The sequence below is a fragment of the Corvus kubaryi genome, unplaced genomic scaffold (genome assembly GCF_017639235.1).
Source record: "Corvus kubaryi isolate FWS band 111438036 unplaced genomic scaffold, C.kubaryi_AGA036_p1.0 37398, whole genome shotgun sequence".
Taxonomy (NCBI): Eukaryota; Metazoa; Chordata; class Aves; order Passeriformes; family Corvidae; genus Corvus; species Corvus kubaryi.
This window is the reverse complement of record NW_024581137.1, coordinates 52,690,291-52,712,144: the sequence shown is the minus strand read 5'-3', so window position 1 is coordinate 52,712,144 and position 21,854 is coordinate 52,690,291. Positions and strand designations below refer to the sequence as shown.

The window sequence follows — 21,854 nt, the reverse complement described above, 5'->3', positions numbered from 1 at the left end:
TAGGCCAGCAAAGACCTCTGAAGTTGAATTTCTCTAGCTTCAAAAGAAAGCCACAGTGGAAAAATGTCATAGTGAGCTTATCTTCTTGTAATGCTGGAACTAAAGAAATACAGACCATGAAACACTCCTCTCCAGCAGCTTCCCCTTCAGGGGAACTTTTGCACTGTCTATTACTCACAACTTCAACTGTAGACGAATCAATGTTTAATTATAATGCAGCCTTTTGCTTTTCACTTAGCAGATTTTCATTGAATAGCAAGCACAAGTAAGTGACCTTTCTTCAAATGACTCTCCGGATAGTGGAAACTGTGATAAGTGTGTGCAAACAGTTTCAGATGGAAAAACTTCGGGCATCAGCTGAAACACAAGCCATAAATTACCTAATATGCACACGAAATAATAGCAGTTTTTAAAAATAAAGACACCTCTAGCCAACAGCATATACTACAAGACACAGAGAAAAAATAATCTGGAGGAGACAGTAAGGCTTTAATTGCTCTTTTGTGTGAGGCTGCTCTTTCAGCAGCACTTTACAACCCTCTGGCTATTTGCAAAACTCTCAGCAGAACCTTCAGTAAGGTTTTGCAATAGCAGAAGCAAACGATTGCCTAGGGGCTACAAACTGTACCTGGAAAGGGCACTCATGTTCAGAAAGGACATGGTGAAACAAAAATTCCGAGGAGACTGGCAACCTAAAATCATCTAAAACAGTAAAGAAAAGAAAAGCTGGACGATATTCATCCAACTAGTATTCACTAGACTACTAAAAATATCTTTTAATGAGAGTAACTGTGTTTTCATCTATAATGAACTGTATGATTTTTCTTACACAGAACTAATTTTCATGGATTTTATAGCCATGGATGTTATAGTCAAGATGTTGCAGATTTGCTTTTAGTGCCACTTGTTGTGTTATCCACTGCTTTCTGAAACAGCTGGAGCCCTTGAGCTGAATCTCACTAAATATCAGTGTTAGTTAACCTCACAAGGACAGTTCACATACAGAATGCTGAAAAATATATCAGATATACAGTGGGGGGAAAAGTGGAAGAGAGAGTGGAAAAGCCCCAGTTACAACAATAAAAACAAGCTACTGAATTATCACTAACTTTAGGTTTGTATACCTTGAGGTCCCAGTTTTGCCTGAGCTGGAGTGGAGGTGGAGCTAAGAAGAGGGTCAGATGAAGGATCCAAGAAATTGGTGGCCAAGTTTGTTTTACATGAAAGTGGAAGTGACTCTTCAGGTAAATTATCCAGGCTCATCTTGTTCTGTCTACTGGTATCCAGTAAGTCTTTCCCAAAGAAAGCTTCCTGCAAAGGAGACATAATAATTCAATGTAGGAAGAACACTGTATTGGCTGAAAAATTTGGGTAAATGACAAAGTTAAAATTAAAAGCCAAGGATTAATAGTAAGATCAAAACACAGTCTCAGTCTCACAAGCATTCCAGTATGGCAATATCTCTTCCAGGCTATGAGAAGTGGCTACAATTTACCTGAGGAAGCTACAAACCAAAGTTTTAGGATTAAATTCATGCCTTAGATTACAAAGAAAAACTTTAATCTTCTTACACGTATGTGGCACAGACAGTGTACCAATGTGGTGTCATTATCTATCACACTTTGTTTATTATTTAAAATATTTCTCCTTGCACAAAAAGGACAGCTGAAGAAGGGGGACATTACTGGGCAACTTGATCAACAACTGTGGTTCAATTTTGGGAATGACCATACACAGTATTTCACAAAATTATCCTCATGTCTAAATGCAGTAACAAAACACCTGGAGATGTTTAACTTACATTATAAAAGTGGCTTTTAAAATATTGTGTAACAGCTATCACTCACTTAAGCCTGAATGCTCAGTAATTTGACAACAACCTATCAAATTTTCAAGTCAACTTTTATTCATTATGTAACAACCTTTCTGTTTCCATGTTGTCTTTAAAATCTTGATTTAGGATACAGTTTTAAAAATAAATCTAAAAATAGATTTTTCGGTAGCAATTACTGTAATAACAACAAAAAATCTAAGAAATGTTGTATGTTTTACAGGAGTAAAACATGCATTAAAAATATTTATCCTTATTAATCCAAAGGAAATGTTGTTTAAGTATTTTCTTTCCAAGTCACTTCTCTACTTATGAAATACAAGTTATTTGTTCAAGAGAAAATATTCTGCCTCTCTGTTAATTCTTTGCTTCCAATTCCAATACAGTTCATGCCAAGAAGTTTGGTGAACATCTACATGATAATGAAAGTTTTCATGAAGAAGGTGGCCGAAAAGAAAAAGTCAAATAATATCCTCAGTGAGATACATATATATAAACTAGTCAGTTTATAACCTGATTAATGGAAGGGAAGTTGCTCAATCACCATTAATATCCTGGTTATTATCCACAACTGCTGCTTCCTACCTGCTAAGGACACCATGAAATTAATGGGAGGGAAGAGCAGACATTATTGTGGTAGGGAGATGAAGGGCATATAAACAAATAAACTGTAGGAAAACAAGTTTCCCCTATCAAATCATGTTCTATAATCCTCCAAAAGCAAAATGAGAAGTTGAGGAAGCTGCATGATCAGGCTAAGATGTCCTTTAGGGCTAAATCTGGAAACATCGTACGTCAGTTCAGAGAGCAAAGAAACTATTCTTCTGCCCATCTCATCTCTCAGAACAAGCAGAGATCCAAATACATTGAGAAGGAACACCAGAATCCTGGAGATTTACCATAATATACAAATTTCTATGCAAGCCCATGAATGTTCTTTACAGAAAACACATTTCATATGAATGATCAATTTGGAATCAGAATAGACACATTAATGGTTTAAATGAACCATGAAACAACACATGAAGATCAGGCTTTTAAAAGGATTTACAACACAAGAAGTAGATCACCAGCTTTACCTGCAAGTAGGCGGGAAAGGTTTCTTCAAGTTTATTTTTCTTTTTCCTGTAACGCTTTTTTATTTTCTCAGTACTTTCGGAAGCTGGGACAGACTCCTCAACCGGAGTGTCTGGCAGCTGTTCTGTCCAACCTACAAAGGAACATTTGGGCATAAATGAATAAAACACTCAGTATTTTGCTCTAAAGATAGAGTGGCAGCACATCTGGCTACCTCTGGGTGCATGGGTTACTGCACATCACTCCAGATGCATTCCAAAGGTGGCTTTCATGCAGCTGTGAACTGCCCTGACCAGCCAGGCTCTGGCAACAGGAAATGCGAGATGTGACACCAGGCACATCGCTGTTGTACCTCCCAGCTACACACAGACCTTTAACTTCTGTATCTCCAAGTGACCTAAGAATTCTCTAATTTGACAGATGTTATAGGTTCCATTCAACCAGATATCTGAAAAGACAGTATCACTGAAGAGGTATCTCCAGTGTCATCAGTGTTGAGTTACACATTAACCACCTTTCATTTCATACGCTATTTTTTCTCAAATTAAAAGTAAAAAACTTGGTTTTTTTTAAATCTAAGAAAGAACTATCATATAAACAATGAACAGCCTAGAAAAAGAAATCTATAAAGAAGCCCTTCAAAAAAATTACACATTTATTCAGCTGTCATATTTCAGAGTGGCACTGATTTTTCTAATAAACACAAAAGCACACAGTGCTCATCAATCATTCAGTATTTTATTACAACAGGGCAAGAAAAACACTGCAAGTAATGCAGAACTTTTCAAGTCCTGCTACTTCTGTCTTGCGAAAGCAAATTACATGAAGTTAAGGACTCTGGCAAGTTATTTAAGAAACGGTATTATCATAGTAATAGAATCAGCTCTGCTTTGTACTGCAGTGATCTCCTGCAGCATATCCACAGGACCATGAGTGGAATGAGGTTTACCAACACTGTGACCTCTACACTGTCTAAGAGGAAGATTTTACAGAGAAAATTAATGGATGTGACAAGGGTGCAAAAAATCCTGGTAAAGCTGACAAGTACTGGCCACTGAGAAGAAGGCTCTCAGCAAGCTATGATGATTTAAAACACACAATGATTTTCTAATTTGTATTTTTCTCAAATAGCAATTGTGCCTGAGCAGACAAAAAAGAAGCTCCAACTTCCAACTGAAGAATACTTGCTTAAGAATACTGCTTTTTAACAATATGCATTGTAGTGTTACCCAGAATGGGGAATTAGCTTTTTAGCCCATTTAAAAAATTTTTTTACTTAAAGGAGCAGACCTCTATGGAAATGAAAAGATCTAACATAAGGTTTTCAGCACTACCTGAAATAAGGCAGTATGCTACACTGAAGTAATACTTAAAAAGCAGAAACTACAGCTGTAACACTAATATTAAAGAGAAAGCAAGCACCATACATAAACTGGGGCCTTAGCTAGAATATCTGGTTGCAATGATAAAAAAGCATTTATTGGCTTCATGAAGTAGTTCTACTAATGCAAGCACAGACGGTATTTTAATGTTAGATTTTAATAATACTGCCTGGATGCTGTAGCAAAGATCCAGTCTCCACCATGTTGTACAAATCTACAGCAAGAAACTGATCTGGCTCTACAAAGGGTAAAAACACAACAGCTAAATAGAAAGGAGGGATCATAGGAGAAATCACAGGCCAGGGTCTTTAACTGGGGTGGTACCAGCCATGCTTTAGAAGCAGCTGCCTACTTCTGCTGACTTTCCAGGGAGTAGGCTCTGAACTAAACATATTCCACATCTGCCCTGAATGATACCTCAACGGTCTCTAGATTAGTGTGAACAACTCCAGATGGATGGAATAATTTAGTCTGATCACACACAGCAAGAAAGAGAAAAAAGCCCATGAATAAAATCTGACTTCTTGTTAGATGCCCCATCTACCGAGAACTGTGGTGTCAGAGGCATGAAAATGGCTCTGCCATGGGAAAAGACACCCAACAAAGTCAAGGATTCTTCAGCCCTGGAAAAGGCAACACTCATGGGGAAATACGACACACATCTAGAAAATATTACTGTATCACAGATTAGTATGGAATGATTTTTAAAAAATAATCTTTTGCAACATTAAACATGAGGGCAACTTATGAAACTCTCAGATATCTGATACCCACTTTAAAATACAAAGGAATTATTTCTTCATGCAACAATAACATATCATTAAACCCTCTAATAAAGGATTTTCCAGACCATACACAGATATATAAAAATTGATTAGACACACTCATGGAATATGAAACTCTGCTGAGTATTAAAACTGATGGTCCAGAAGACACCCCTGGACCAGGGCTACATCTGGAGAAAGGTGTATCAGAAAGAGGACTGCTCTAAATCTAACTTAGTAATAATAATAATAATAATTCTCACTATTTATCTCCTACAATAGCCTGCAATTCATTATTTCGGTTTCTTTGTAAATCATGGGCTCCGTTAAAATTATAGCTATGCAGGAATGGGTATTTTCAGTTGAATTAATAAAGCCATTTATTACAAACATGACAAACATATATGTTGATGAGTTGTATTGTTTTTATTGCATCACGCAATAAATTTAAAACCAAATTCCTGCACTCACCTTCATCTCTGCCAGGCAACTGCTCAGAAACAGATCCAGAAGAATCTTTCCTGGAGAGAGATCTTTTGGTCTTCCCCTGCCCTGTACGACTTCTCTGACGTACCATAAATCCACCAATACCTTAACAAGGAAGCAAAAATTCAACATATTGAACAAATACTGCGTTTCACAGTACGGATGAAAGCCAAGATTACTCTGCAGGTCAAGGGGGCTGCTGCATCTAGATGTCTAAGAATGAATCTGAGATACTTGAAGGCATTTTCATTTGTAATTTTACAAAATTCATTTGGAATTTTACAAAACAAAAATTTGGAATTTTTGTGTCTCAGGTGGTATATATGCAATCAAAAAAGACTGGAATTTTAGGACTGTAAAATATCCACAAGAAGTTCAAATCGCCAAACCTGGCAACTTTCAGATGTTGGTTTTCCCCTCCCTTGGGGCAAACTGATGAGTTGCTGGAATTAGCTGTCAATCTACCAAATGAAACCTATTAAAGAACCTCAAAGGATCACAAAAAAACCTCGCAAATAGCCCTAGAGAGCCCACCACTGTAAATGATGGTACCAGAGAAGGACACATCCCAAATAAAAAGATAATTAATCAACATCATAGTGCCTGAAACTCCTGAATCCTTCACTAGAGACTGACTGCAGAGCTCCTGATCCTTTGCAGTTGGTGTGTATGCATCTAAATGTATCAGATACAGATTTGTTTCATTTTCCAAGGGAGTTGTTGGCTGCAGAAAACTAATGCATGACTAATAGATGTATTCTATCTGGATACAACTCAAGTGTTTGTGCACCCCAGACACATAGTTAATTAATTCAGTCAGGATAATTAAGAGTCAACTGCACTAAGAAATTAAAATAAATGAATTCATCCAATAACCGAATTCATTAAAATCACCTGTCAGCAGTAATCCGCAAATGGCTGGTAAATTACTCTTTTAAAGTATTTCAGAAAACAAGTAAAATAACTGCAAAAAGTTCTCAGAAGTTCAGATATTGACAGATATATATATACATACACACATAAAAACTGTCCTTCACCAATTATAGACATACAGCACAATTTCATATAAAGTTAAGATCAGCACAAGGCACAGATCTGAACTACTACAAGTAAGTGACAGCACACTGAGAACAAGTGCACTGCTGACCAGCAACCTTTAGAAATGTGTTTCGGTAAGAGGAAAAAAAAGAACTTTAAACAGAATAGGGAAAAAAATCTACAGTCAACAATAAATAGTAGAATACTTCAGAATTTCATATTGTTTTCTAATATTTTTTTTTGTAATTATACAGAAAAAAATTAACAATGGACACACAATGATCTAAGTTACTTCATCCTACCAGGTCTGTATGGTTTTCGCTTCCTTTTTTTAATCCCATCAGCTCCTTCAGCCACTTTGGTATCATCATCCACAGCTTCCCGTTCTGGGCTGGAATCTGATTTTCCATCACAATCCATAAGGTCACCTTCTGCAGAAAAGAGGCAATGGTAACTTTAACTGAAAAAGGGAAAGAAAATGATTATTTCCAAAATTTCTACATCTGTTTTCTGAGAAACTGGCTGAGAATGAGACTTTTCAAAAGGTGACAGATAAGCATAATCCCTGGACATTTTTGGGAAACCCACCCTACCTATACACACATTTCCTATGAGACAATGTTTAGACAAAACCAGAGAATAAATGCTACAATTAATGTATGTAAATCAGAGAAAATTTTTGGTACCTCCTTCAGAGGCTTATGCTAAGTGTCTGAGCAATCTCTAGCCATACCATCAAAGAATATGGATCCAATTTACCAAGATAAACTTCCTTTTGTTCGTTGTCCTCCTCAGTTTTGTTTGATAGGGCTTTCTTTGTATTGAGAAGACACTGAAAAACTGCAGCTTGCACTTGGAAGTTAAAGTGTAATGACTTTTTAGTGCAGTGGGTTCATGACTTGAAGCCATGTGACTGACTGAAAGCAGACTGATCTATGAAGAGGAATTTGACTTATCTAATACAAAATTCAGCCCAAAGGAATTACTCAGCCTTGAAGATGAAGACTATAATTCAAAGTTAGTTTATATTCTGTGGGAAAGCAGGGTAGAAATAGATGTAAAGTATGATGACATTAAAAAGCCTTTGGTGTTGAAGAGAGAGGGAACTAACTCTTCCTGATATCCCCAAAAAGACCTTACATCTTCATTTTACCATAAAGCTTCTGAAATGTTAAGCATATTCTCATCCCAAGAAGATACTGGAATTCTGATGTTCTGCTTTGGATTTAGGTGTATAATTTTAGATGGACTAAAACCCCATGAAGTTGTAGGAGGGAAAAATATTGTTAGACAGAGCTGGACTCCTTCACACCACTTCTGCTGTGGTAGAACTGCAACCCTCACTCTTCCACAGGCTGGGTCATGGCCCAGACTTTCCCACTGATAAAGACCTTACTGAGTTCTACCAACAAGGCCAGTGGCTTGGCAAAGGCCAACAAGCTGAAGCTCCCAAAGCAAGCTCAACTTCCAAGTAGACTCTAAAATGTAGAACACCCAATGAAATGCTGAACCTGACAAGAGCCTATAGACAAGATGGCAACAAAATGGCAAAACGCAAGTTCAGTTTTCTCACACAAAATCTCTTTTTTCCACCTGGAACATCAAGAGTCAAAATAAGAGGTTTTTCCTTTTTCCCTGGGATTACTACACTGTGTACTCCAATCAAAGCCATGGTACAGCTTTATTCATCCTGATGCTCATACAAAAATTCCAGATGTTCAGAGACAGACACAGACTACTCTACAGAGTAGAGCCCTACACACACAGAGCTACAAGGGAATCCAGCTCATCTGTGTACTTGCTGTGCTGTTACCATCGCACACATGGATGCACTTTAACTTGAAAAAAGGCAACGAAAGGTGATCAGAACTGAAACTGAAGTCGTGGAAGCTCTGGCTCTCCCTTTCTTACCCTGCTATCACATCTATATATCCTGTTACCTACACAAAAAGACCTACCACTGATGGAAGCCAATAAGCAGATAATTAAGTCAGACAAAGTCATAGAGAAAAAAGGCACATATTTTTAAAAGTAAAGATGATTAACCATTGAAGAAGTGACTAGCTGCCTCCAAATTGAAAAGCATTTTTTGCTTTCAACAACCTAGCTGACGGAGAATATGAAAGTATGAGATGAGAAATTTCAGAGTCTGTGTAATGCTAGGATAGCATACCAAATCCTGTGAATACTGGACAAAATGAAAGAAAACCAAAATGTTATAAAGGTTATAAAGAAATAAAGGAAGCTATTATAAAAAAAAAAAGTCGTTCTAGTCAATAACAGAGGGTAAGAATGTGTTCATCAAACAAGAGGAACAATACCTTCTACTATCAAGTTAAAACTGAAACTTCACTGATGGCTGAACTACCCAGTTATCTCAAGTACATTCTGCAGCTAAAATAAGCTGCTTCTTATGACATTTAATCTGATTACCAAGACAGTGTTGCGTTAACAGAATTGTGGGGAGGTGGGGCACCTGTGTACCTCTGTTCCTCTCCAAAGAGACACCTACATGACCAAAGCAGTAACTTTCACACCTGCCATTGGAAGGAGCCTTTCCCCAGGTCACGACTAACACCTATTGTGGCATCACCCTTCTCAGGATGCACAGCCAGACCGCAGCAAGGACAATGCTGCTGCACCACATAAGTGGTGTTAGCCCAGATCACTGAATCTCAGGCCAGCTCACCTTTTTCTTTCAGAAAAGAGAAATACTCTCAGCAAAGAACTTTTTACTCCACTTTCCCACTTGATTTTAATACCAGCTTTTCAGTGATACAGATGTTGCTTTGCTGAGCCACCACTTTCAAACAGTTTGCACTGAATTTGAGTACACTTGTACTCAGTGAATGCACAATGTTTCCCACAGGTAACCCAAAGATGAGACAAAAAGTCATCTCCTATTTCCAGAGCTGGCAGCCCTAGAAACGCAAGTTTCCTATAGGATGGATGACCCATAAACAGAACAAGAAAAATTCCTGAAAGGAACAACAATGAGCCATAACTACTGTACAAGAAATTTCCATAAAACATTCTGTACAGAACACAGGAGTATCAGTGGAGTAAGAACTCCCAGGGATATTTGCAATACACACAGGTACTGCAACACTCCAAGCTACAAGACATGCCGAAAGTAGACTGCTACCTCTACTGTCATCCATCTCCCCATCTCTTGAGTGTTCTGACTGGGCATCTGGGGGTGTCTGAAGCACAGCCACACTGTTCTGATTTATAATCTTCAGTTTAAGCTTTGGTTTCGTCCGTTTTCTTCTTGGTACTGTAACAGTGAGGCTCTGTAACTGAGACATGCCCGATTCTGTCAAGCAGACTCCATCCTGGGTGTATGTCTTCGGTGGGTCTATAAAAGTTGAATGAATCATAACAGCAATATAAAACTCTTTTAATTTACAAGTCTTAGATTTTTTAGGAATAGCACTTACAAGAGTTAATAATCCACATGTATGGAGCCGACCCATGAGTGAAGAAATTCGTACCAATAAACCAGAGATATCTGATACTGTCTTACACATTACAGTTAAAGCTTTATGATTTAGAGTCTGATGACAAACCCAGCAATAATCCATTACACTGCTATGAAACAATTTATGTCAAGGACTCATTAGAAAGAACGATTTGATTATGGAAACTGGTGTTTTGCAGGGTATTTCTGTATTACTGACACCCACAGGAAACTGTGCAAGTCATACTTTGGGTCCCTGTTGCTTATGAGTCAAGGCCCCCATCCAACCCTCAGCACTTTAACTTATTAATGATCTTAAACCTCCCAGAACTCCTGGTAACTCAGAGAAGTTATCAGCCCTACTTCATAGGCAGACAAAAAACCCAAGTTGTATCAAGTTGAGCTGCTCAAGATCAAATTGGAAATCTTGGGGAGAACCCAAGTCTCCCAAGACCTGCAAGACTGCTTCCTCCTCAAGCTGTTACGTGACAATTGAGTCCACTGATAAGCTCTAACATTCCTTAATTCACTATGCAGAAAGGCCCTGTCACCTGTGCTGGGGCCCTGCAAGTGGAAGCTTGGGAACTTTCAGGGAATTGCCAAATAATGATGACGCTGCAATGATGCTTCAGCTTTCTGAAGCCAATTAAATCATGACTTGATTACACAGCTTTTGAAAACATACAAATATAATAACATTTGTTCCCTTTAACCAAAAACATTTCCTCATGTAACATCTGACAATACAGCTGGTTCTGAACAAATTCTTCCTACTTGATTGCCTTCTTACACTGAACATGAAAGGTGTGTGTTTCGAAAACATCTCACATTCTTTTCAGATTGAGTATTTGAGGGGAGAACCTTCTCTCAGAAGGTGTCAAGTAGAAAAAACTCTGATGTGATGGAAGCTGTTCTAACATGGCGGCAGCTGCTGGGTGCTATCATTATAAAGACTGACTTGTGAGTAGGCTTGTCAGGATTATAAATTCCTAGCACAAGCCAGACAAATACAGAAAAGCTGCATCCTTCTAACAGCTCAAGCCTGTAAACATTTGTGTACATGCTTGACTCAGCCACACTGTGTTATCATCACTGATATTAAGGCAAGCAACTAAGACTGCAGGATCAAAGCATAATTTAAAGTAATTATTATAGGGCAGGTATGGCAGGCAAAAGAGAAGAAGAGAGAATGAGGAAAAAAAATGGAAAGCATGCTGTGGTAACTGAAGGACAGTTAATGCTGTGTGTTACAAAACCATAGGAAAAGGTATTTTTGTCTCATGTAAAAATATACCCTTAAAATACGCTAAATGATCAGATATTAAGCATTTACATTCTTTACCTAGTTCTTTTGATTTTGAAATAATCTGAGCTCCAACTGATGAATCACAACAGTCCAAAGAAGGCACTGAAAAATATAAGGAAAATAATTTCAACTTTTAAAATTGGTGACTTGATTTAAATTGAAACTATCAATTTTCCTTCAGACAGTTCTGCTAAACTCCCTGATTTATACTGCTGGCAATTATTTACTTGCACCTTTAAAATAAAGGGCTTTTCAGCATCACAGATGTGACTACAAAACAAGCCTGATATAAACTGAAGTTCTCCAGCTTCCTCGAGCCAAGAATGGCACTGGAATAGCACTGAACTCAATGGGAAATTATCTCTTTCTACTGGACCAAGGGCAAATGAATACACTGGATCTATTGGGTTGGAAAGCAACCTCTACATTAGCCACGATGTTCAGGTTTTGCTGCCCTAATCATTAAGAATGGGAGGGTTTTGTGAAGTTGGTATTGACCAGTATTTCCCCAAGGCGGGCCCAGCACACTCCCAGAGCTTGCACACAAGATTCTCGCTGTGTCTGTGCTGTCATGCCTCTTACACAGCACTTATGAGAAGGCTGATGTATCTGAGAACAGATAACACAAGACCTGTGTTAGTTAGATAGGGTAATTCTTATTCCAGATAAAGAGTATTGATAAATGGAACAGCAGAAACTCAACCTAAAAACTACAGCTTGTGTGCTACAGGGAAGCAGTGGAACAGTGTGACTGGAAAATAATAATCAAAATGCCATTTTGCTGTGGGCAGAAATGCTCTTCCCTTTTGCCTTAACTACGTAACTGCAATCATGCTTCACTCACCTATGATGTGTAGACTAAAATTTTAATATTAGTAGTGACTTCACAGAGATTACACAGAGTAAGTAAAGTGAAAATTAGGAGCTTCTATCTCACAAACACTGAACTGGAATCAGAAAACCTGTTAGTCTGGCACAGTTAGCATTACCACAGAGGCAAGTTTATCCATGCTTTTTTCCTTTTTTTGCCTAGAAATTTATTCATGCTGAATTTAGGACTCAAGATAGTATCTGGAGTATTTCCTTTGTGTCTGTCACTCAAGATGAGACCCCTGAGGCAGAGAACCCATGGGGGGCTTCGTGTGTCACATCAACCATGGTACCATGGCACGTGTGCTGCTGCTCCCCACCTCAAAAACACCGTGGGAGCCAGGGCAAGACTAGGAAAAGCACAAAAGCTTCTGAGTAACACTTAAAATGAGTATGAAAACTACAGAATGCTTTCTAGGCATATAAACAAATTTAAGGAAAGTTCAAGTCTTCAAAAACGACAGTGCTTTGAAAGTTTTATGTAATGTGCAACTAATGCACAGGGTATAACCTACAGAAAACCAGTATTTCATGCAATTAGTAAATGAAAGGAGCCTGTGAGAGCTACTGAAAAACTGAATGTAACAGTGGGGGGAAAAGACAAGGAAGAAAATAAATTAAATATGACATTTTGAGAAAGACACAGAGGCAGAGAAAAACAAAAAATAATAGACAAGCTGTAGAATGGAAGATACTCAAAACACTGTACTGAAACAACAGAAAATAGGCAGATTGTAAGAACTATTCAAAGGGGAATAAGACATCATCTGTTCATTTAATTGGTTATAATTTACAAGATGTTTTAAGACTGAAGTAGGAATCATTGAATTGGAATCTAAGGTAAACATGAAGTTCAGGAAGACAGCTGTGAACAGGAATTTGAAATCTTTCATTTAAAAGTCAAACAACAGAGAGATCTTCTCATCCAGGTCAGACTGAACAATTTTAGCTCTGGAGGTTGAATAGAGTTGAAATACTCAAATAAACAAGCTGATAGTGACACAGGTGAGGCCTTCAGAGACCCACTCACAAAAACTGCACAAACAGTGTTTGAAGACAGTAAAAAACAGACTTCCAGGAAATGAGCGAATTAGAGTGCAGATTAAGGATTACAATCAATAAAATGGATAGCAGAAAAGCATAGTACTGTTAGAGGAAGCCTACCCAAAGGAAAGAAAAAAACCTAAAATGGAAAAAAAAGTGCTTTCTGAGGCATTCAGCCAAAGTTTAACCAAAATTGTTCAACTTATCTGCAAAAGGGTTTAAATGTGCTGAATACTGTACAGCATTTAGTAGCTTCGGCTGAAAGTAAATAATTGCAACGGAACACAGTATGATGAGAAAAGAAAGGGGATTCCATTTTTAAGGCTGTAATAGAAAAGAACAATTCTAAGAAAAAATGAAACCAGCACATGGGACAGAGTGGAATGGTTGATGTACAAATACAGCACTAGCAGAGCACTCTTTATTGGGTGCCCGCATAACTGTCAATGACACAGGGATTTTTTTGGTAAATACAGTAACACAAGAACATTAGAGCTGATGTAGTAAATGTGCCAAATAATAAAAAAATTCCAAAGTTGTTTTTTTAACACAGAGTACTATGTTGGGTTTGTATCTTGTATTTGTACAGTACACAGAATTAAGTTTCAAAGAGAAGAAAAATTCTATCAGTTTAATGAAAATGATACAATAGAGACTGCCAGCCACAATGTGTCTCACTGGCAGTATCAGGCACCCCCGGACAGGGGTAAATGATACCAAATCCTCACTTCCTCCATGGGCATGTTTACTTGGGCTCCAGGAGGAATAACTGCACCCAGGCAGCTTCAGAAAACTGCAATCAGATCAGCTCTAACTGGTTACAGAAAACCAGATAGAGCTGGTCCCTCTGCATCCTGCAGGGGAACAAAAACAGCACCAAGGGAGGAGGAAGCTGGAGCTTGGATGAAGAAAGGATGGGAGTAAGTGAGGAAGGATGGAATTTGCAAATGGGGCATATGACATACAAGGGCAAATGACACAAAGGCAGAACTGATGAGTAGATGGTCAATAACTGCTTGTCCAGGAGTGGATGTGGATGAGAGAGACACACACCTCTCTTGAATGTGCAAGAATTACAGCACAGGGGAAAAGCTGCTGCTACCTAAAGCTGTTACCTGCTAGCATCTAGTCATGAGAATTCGAAAATTTTTCTACAGGACACAGCAATATGCTGGGGGACGTATGTTATAACTTGGGACAGTACTAAAAGGAACCTGATAAAACACTGATCAGAGATGGTTATTTCACAATAACCTAGTAATGAAGGTTTCTGGTACACTACACTGGAACAACTCCTACCACATTCTGGCTTTTGATATTTATGCACGTTCAAGAAGAAAAACACTATCTTTTATTTCTGTTTCCTGAAGAAGATGACTTCGTAAGATTATCAGGTATGATGAACTAGGAAGAGAAATGAAAGCTCCTTCTCAATACCTACACACTAGAGCCATTTACTTTTCACCAAGAGTACACCTGCAATGTTTTGTTCATTAGGTTGAGGGGCTCTTGTTTCCTCTAGAAAGAAAGTGGTTAAAAACCCTGGAATAATACTTGCAACACATCTATGATGCATCAAATGGAAAGGGTATGAACCATCCCAGTAAGAATCCCACAATATGGTACATTTTAAGAAGCTTTCTACTGCTAACTAACATTTGTTTCTCTAAGTTTATCAAATGCTAATTCTTCTCACTTTTAAACAAAAAATTACAGAAAATTTTCAGAGGAATTTTAGAAGAATTCACGAAAGATCAAAACATTTCATATAGAAGTACATGCAGGTATTTCTATGAACATGCATCAAAGGACACATTCAGACATGCAACTGTGCAAATGTACATGTGTTAGAGAGGCTTTAATACTGAGTCAAAACAGAAGAAAATAAGCGGACAAACTTCTCATATAAAAAAGGTGAAAAAAACCTGCAAAGAAAGCTTGGGAACCCCCAAGGGACTGGTTCCTATTCCTTGGAACCCAAACCTAAGCAACACAACTTCACAGAGGAGAGCAGGAAGAACTAACTCAGGGGGGACCAGCTTCTGCCTGAAGTGAAACACCTCTGATACCATCTTGTGAAGCTGCTCCATCTCACATATCATGGGTTTTAATTCTCTCTAAAAGATAGCTCTGCCAACTCCAAAGAGAAAGGAAGGAGTATTTAATTGGATCTTTTTGCTTTAAGGACTCAAAGCTTATTATCAAAATAAACAGAAATCTGTGTAATATCTGCAAGTTTCTTGCTTTTTCCACTTACAAAATCTCTCTCCTTTTGAATTTTTCAAAGCAAACCTTTACAATGAAGTGACTTGCAGAAATACAGAAGCATTAGTCATTCTTCTATTAAGTGATAAAAATGGGCTACTTGGAAGTGTTCCAGCAGGGAGTATATAAACCTCCAGGGTCAGGTCAGTAAGTTACAATTACTGCTGTGATGAGGACATGCTAGTGTTAAGGGACATTAGATGCTCTATTGAACTCTTCTTGGCAGACCTCTCGAGTGCATGCCTCACAACCTCTTCAATCTTGATCAGGAAAAACAATCTTACTGACATCTTCTTGGTGGATACGAGTATTTCTTGAAACATTTGCTTAGTTCTTGTACCTTCCTCCTACTGTTCTCCTGTGATACCCCAATAAAGGGGTAATATGAACACTTTCATGTGCTTATGCTAAAAATGGGAATAGGTGTCAATGTTAAAGCAGCTGACTGAAGCAGCAACTTCCCTGAGCTGACATGCAGGGAAAACAGACCTGGGCTATCACCCTTGCAACAAGACTATAAATCATGTCACAGGCCAACCTAACTGCTGACAGGCCACTCACAGGAACATTAACCAGCACCATCCCATGGAACCAGATGCTGTAAATGTGCTTGAACTGCAGTAACCTCGGCTCCTGAAGCACCACTGCTACAGAACCGTGATACAGAGCAACAAGGCTGTCGGTATCCATGTCCAGAGAAGACCAAAGTTCATCAGAAGGAATTACACATTTTAATTAAGGAATTACACACTTTAATTAATAAGGAAGTGACAACTCCCAAACAAAAATGTATGGCCAATTCTTTTAGAGATTGCCGCTAGGGAGGGAAGCACTGGTCTTGAATACTGGGAGAGGTGAGAAAAAGGCATTAAGAAATCACGAGGAAGGAAGGGAAAAACGCTTACACAGACTGTTGTTACAGCTACTGCTGCCTCAAAAGCATCAAAATACACAAAGTTTTTCTGCTTAGAAATAATTTTCAGATTCTTCTGCAGATATAACTTTGCGGACAACTGGGCTTTCTTCCTTCCACTTGACAAAGCCTTTGACCCCTTCACTACCAAATGCTCTTAGCAGTTTATCTTCAATACCTCTACCCAGAATTCCCATGAGGTTTCCTCTGGCCTAAATCACTTGAGGGTGTGAAAAAGCCGTGGACACTTCCACAAGAGCCCTTAAAACAAACACAGTAAAAATCTTACTTCTACCACGAGCCAAACCTCCATCAGAGCACAGAACCGTAACACAATCCCAGACCTATTTATTGCAGTGTGCAATCCTGCCATTGGTTTCAATCGGCTTCTTACCGTTTGTTGGTGGAATGTATGGCCTACAAATGGTACAGTCAAAACCCATATCAGCTATGTTTTCCACTTCCTCCTCTGTGTTTAAGTTCTGACAGATTGCATGCATCCATCTAGAAATTAAGTGGGGGAAAAAATACAATTTAAAGGAAATAGGTGGTGTTTTAGGAGACCCAAGTATCAGTCTATGGTCCAAGTAAATGGGAAAGAGTTGTTTAGTTTGAATTCTTTTAGGGAGAAACCACAGAATCAGGTTTTCCATATACAGCCTCCCCTACAGTGGTGTGTGTTACATCCTGCATAAAGAGCAGGAGATCAATTCTGTCCCTCCACAGGGAGGAACTCTCTATAAAACAATCTCCCAAATATGTTTTAGTATGATAATTTTCTCCCTATATTGCGATAATTTTAATCACTTCATACAATGTAATCTAGATTCAGCCTCACAACAACAGTCTTGTGAGGTAAATTAGTTTTGTTTTTACAGGGCAGGGGGGAAGAGGCACAGAGCGATTAATTAATTTGCCCAGAGTCAGACAGTTAAGTCTGTGGTACAATCAGGAATGAACTACTGAGAGACTTCTGAGACTCAATAATCCAGTGTTCTTTACCACAAGACCACTTCCTTCATCTCTATGCTTTTACATTAGGGGGAAAAAATTAAAATAAGACTTGAACAGGAAAAATATGTGCAATATTAGAAGTCCTTACCGATCACACTGTCTACACTGAATTATAAGCTCCTCATCCCTGTATGTGCGGTAACAGATTGGGCAGGTTGACAAACTTGCACAGGGAGCACACTGCGTGTAATTATTTTGCCATTCACATCTTAAACCTGGAGAAGTTGCTCCACAGTGTCTGCACCAAACACACCTGCAGAACAGACAAAAAGATCTATTACTTACAGTTCATAGGAAGATCATTTTGTGGCTTTAAATCTCTCCCACTTAGAACGAGATGAGTAAGTTTTAACTTAACAACATGTTTAACCACAAATGCTTAACAAAATTTTTTATACTTTTTAAAGAAAGTTCCTAATTAATAATTCCTTTCAAACTGCAAAAGCAGGCAGATGGGTTCTTGTAACAGCTCAGGAGGTCAAAGCAGTTCCTCATTCCAGTTGCCATTCACTTTGAGATCCTGAGACTTAACCATGTGAGAGGTCTGGTCTGTTTGTGTTTCACCCAAGTAAAACAAATGGTTTTCACAGGGTTTTATTTCAAGAAGACTTGGGTGAACCACCCATTCATTTTTCCAACTGAACACTGGGATGATTACAATGAATGTAAATTGGAAATTTTTTTTGCTAAGAGTTTCAAAAGGAATATTTTGTCTATTTCTACCTATGCATTTTTTAGTACGAAGAAGCAGTTCTACGAGGAGATAAGAGTTTCCTTAATAGACTGGTAACTGAATGAAACAATTCAAAAAAAGCATTTTGTTAGCTTTGTTTAATACACCTGACTTAGACACAATAAAAACCTTGTTACAATGCAACTGACATCACAAACACCAAGTGACAGGGAGAAGCAGAGGAGGCCAGCAGTCAGCATTTCTGACCCCAGGCCCCAACACACCATTTGCACTTCCAGCCTCCCTTTGGCACGGTCTGCAGGGGTGGATCCAGGCAGTAGGTGTGGTAGCTGATGTCGCAGTCATCGCACAGGAGGAGTCTCCCTGGATCTGTGGCTTTCCCACAGGCTTCACACACTGTGCACTCCAGGCACCTCCAACCTTTACTAAGTACCACTTTAGTAATCTGCAAAAGGCAAGGTGAGAATTAGTTAAAAATGGCTCAGTGAAGTGTGATCAATGCATAAACTAAGCTCTGGCTTGTGGAGCTCAGGATGCTCTTCTGGGCACACCACCCACATCTCAAGGAACTCTTCATCAATTAGACTTTCTGAAGCTTCAATAAACAGGAATGGATTAAACAGAAAGAAACTGTCCTCCCTTCTACTCTTTTTTAAAAACAGGTGCAATGCTTCCCTTTTTCAGTCACCTGGGACTTCACCTGACTGCCAGGACTTTTCAAATACGCAAAGTGGCGTGACCTGCATCAGGCAATTCCCTCAGGACTCTGGGATGCATCTTGCCAGGTCCCAGAAACTTGTGTACATTCTGGTTCCTCAAACCTGATCCTCTCATTTCATGATGTGACCACAGTGCTGGAGTTTTAGTCATCTGAAGCAAACAGCTAACTTACTGCAACTGATATATAATGCAAGAGTAGTATATAAACAAAAAGTCAAATTATAATTGCATGAAATACGCATATGGCATTTTGTAAAGTATGTGCAAAATAAAGTTTTTTGACATGTTTTAAAAAAAAATCCCACTTTTACACAGATATATCACAACCAATGAAAAGTGTATAGTGTATATATTGCAGTAAATAGCTTATTTTGTGCTTGCTAGGTCATTTCACAGCATTCAAATTTAATTTTCACACATTCTCTCCTAGACTAATGAATGTAAAATGTATTAATTAACCACTCCAACTGCTGTCAATTCTGACAGCCAACAGGCAAATTGAATCAACTAAACCTTATGTCCCTAGTAAATGAAGATGCAGTATAATTTTTTCTTTGTTTTTAATTCTGCTTGTGTCTACGTTTAAAGCTTATATCTCAAACTGTTATTTTAACCAACTGCTGGATAATCAGCGCTATTTACGGTTGTGAAATTACAAAAAGGTTAATTTCTCTTGAGGCTATGCATACTATAAAATGACATTTAATTAAAGTCTTTCACAAGTCGCATACAAATAATGGTCACATTAGCTGATGAATATCTAACAAGTTAATGACTCCCCCAATTACCACAAAACCAAAGGCAGCATAGTGCTATCAAAGTACAATATGAAAACAGTGTAATCAAGCAACTTTTATGTGTAACAATAGCACTCACCTTAATACTGACACAGTATGGATGGTAACACTGCCCACATTGGGAACAGGCCAGCAACCGGCCCTCAGCACCTTGGCCAAAACTCCCACAAACCACACACATATCCTGCAATGACACAGAAGAGCAGACTCTCAACACGTGCCAGACACTACATTCTGAAAACATGTAACTGTACAATCCAACTAGCTTGCTCCTTGTAAGGACATTCCTTAACTTTTTTCTAATTAAGAGTAGGGAAACAAAAAGAAAAATCATAACTATTATCCTAACCTGATGGAGAGTGAACTTGTCACTGTTAGAGAAGAGGACAACTGTATTATGCATTGAGTTTTCTTCCTCATCTTTATTAGATGAAATATCCATGGTTGTGACCTATTAAAAAACACAAAATACAAATGGCAAGCACATCACTTTTTCTCAGACATGAGATAAAATGAAACATTCCCTAAGTAAGAGTTTTGCAAGTATTTATTCATACAGTTTAAACTTTTATGAAAAGATACCTCCATCAGAAATTACTGCGTTAATTCACATTTTTTCATCAATACAAGAATCATCAGTATTATAGCTTTACAGACATATTCTTTCCTCTCCTTTTCCACCTTCACATATTACCCCACTGCACTTCCAAACGGAAATGAAAGACACAGTCTAAGAAAAAGATCACTAAGCAGAAATTGTCATACTGCACCCAGTCTGCTCTGCTCCCTGCATGTAAACACTGAAGTTCTTTTTATCAGAAAGTTAATTGCAGCGACAGACTTTTGAGTATTAATTCAAAGAGCAACTGCAGAAATCTAGTTTGTCCCATATTGCCTAAAATGTGGTTTATCTAATGTTCCAAGTGTATTAGAGGAAAAAGCAAGAGCTCTGAAGTTACTTGCTGTAAGCAGTTTATGAGGCTTACCTATCTTGACCTTAAAAACTTGAAACAGCTGTTTGGATCTCAATCCATCAGCTCTTACTATAGACAGTCATTTTTCTTTTTCATAAAGTGATTTTTATTCTGACCTGACCTTTATTAATTCAACATATTCATGTATGTACAGCTTCTGAGGAAGAGAAACAAGAATGAAAGACTTCAGCTGTGTTCTGACTTTCACGTGAAACCTGCAATACAGAATTTGCTGTCCATGAATTTAAACTAAAAGGCCCAACTACCATCTCTGAACCAGGAATATAAGGGCACAGAGTTCCATATAAAAGATCAAATGCATGATAGAGAAATGTAACTTCATGTTACCAGCTCTTCCACTTATATAAATGAGGATTATTTTAAATATAGTGTAAATCCTACACAGGTAAGTTTTGTTTAAATAATAATTTAAGTATTTTATAAATCCAAACATAACTCTAGGGACATTCCATCAGCTAGAGGAATCCTCCTGAAACTCAGCATTTACTGAGAAACAGCTAAAACGGGAATATATTCTTTATGTGTTTTAATTACCAAATAGTTGAGAGCACTACAGCACAACTGTAACTGACCAGCTAACTACAAAGCACCTGAAACACCTGGATACCTTCAGGGAGAACACTTCCCTTACCCACTTTTCCACAGGTTCCACGAAGTTCTTGTAATTGCACATTCAAAAGAGCAGAACTTGAAGGACTGAATCGCTGCAATGTTGGTGTTTGCTGAATCCCAGCACTGACCCACCATGGGTTAACCTGTAGCCACCTTTTTCCCCAGTCCCAAGAGACACCAAGGTACGTCCAAGTATGTGTGACTGTCCACTGATCCCATGCTGAGTAAGAATCACTTTGTGCAAATTGACTGAAAATACTCCCATTTCAAACGTTTATCTGGCAAAAGGCTGATTTCTTGGTATTGCTAACTTAATCTATCAGAAGGCAGCCACATCTCTGGAACTCTGGAGCTGCCATCTACTTGATGATGCAAAGGAAGAAATTTCTGTAGGAAATTGTGGAGAGTGATGTCTGTTTTGTATTTACAGCAAGTTACCTAACCCACTCTCCTCTGTTCAATTACAAAAACTTTTAGAAGTTTGATCTATAAACCCCAGCTTCTCTTGAAGTACAGATTTGTGCTTTGTAACACCAAAATAATTATGTGGATGCCTCCAATTCATTAAGGTGTCTGTGACTAGCCT

General features: G+C 38.3%; 1 protein-coding gene across 9 annotated transcripts in view; it reads right to left on the bottom strand.

Moving 5' to 3' along the window:
• The window catches only part of KMT2C (lysine methyltransferase 2C), a 193,429-nt gene that overhangs the window by 45,168 nt on the left and 126,407 nt on the right, over positions 1–21,854 (bottom strand). For 6 of the 9 annotated variants that reach the window (XM_042044205.1, XM_042044206.1, XM_042044207.1 and 3 more), the window contains 11 exons: positions 20,011–20,112; positions 19,741–19,845; positions 18,408–18,589; positions 17,539–17,703; positions 16,831–16,940; positions 11,381–11,446; positions 9,724–9,936; positions 6,881–7,009; positions 5,526–5,645; positions 2,911–3,041; positions 1,125–1,311 (listed from right to left, as the gene is read on the bottom strand). In XM_042044205.1, the coding sequence (XP_041900139.1) occupies positions 1,125–1,311; positions 2,911–3,041; positions 5,526–5,645; positions 6,881–7,009; positions 9,724–9,936; positions 11,381–11,446; positions 16,831–16,940; positions 17,539–17,703; positions 18,408–18,589; positions 19,741–19,845; positions 20,011–20,112 (1,510 nt within the window). The remainder of the gene's footprint in view (positions 1–1,124; positions 1,312–2,910; positions 3,042–5,525; positions 5,646–6,880; positions 7,010–9,723; positions 9,937–11,380; positions 11,447–16,830; positions 16,941–17,538; positions 17,704–18,407; positions 18,590–19,740; positions 19,846–20,010; positions 20,113–21,854) is intronic. The other 3 variants (XM_042044211.1, XM_042044208.1, XM_042044213.1) reach the window with 3 other exon arrangements.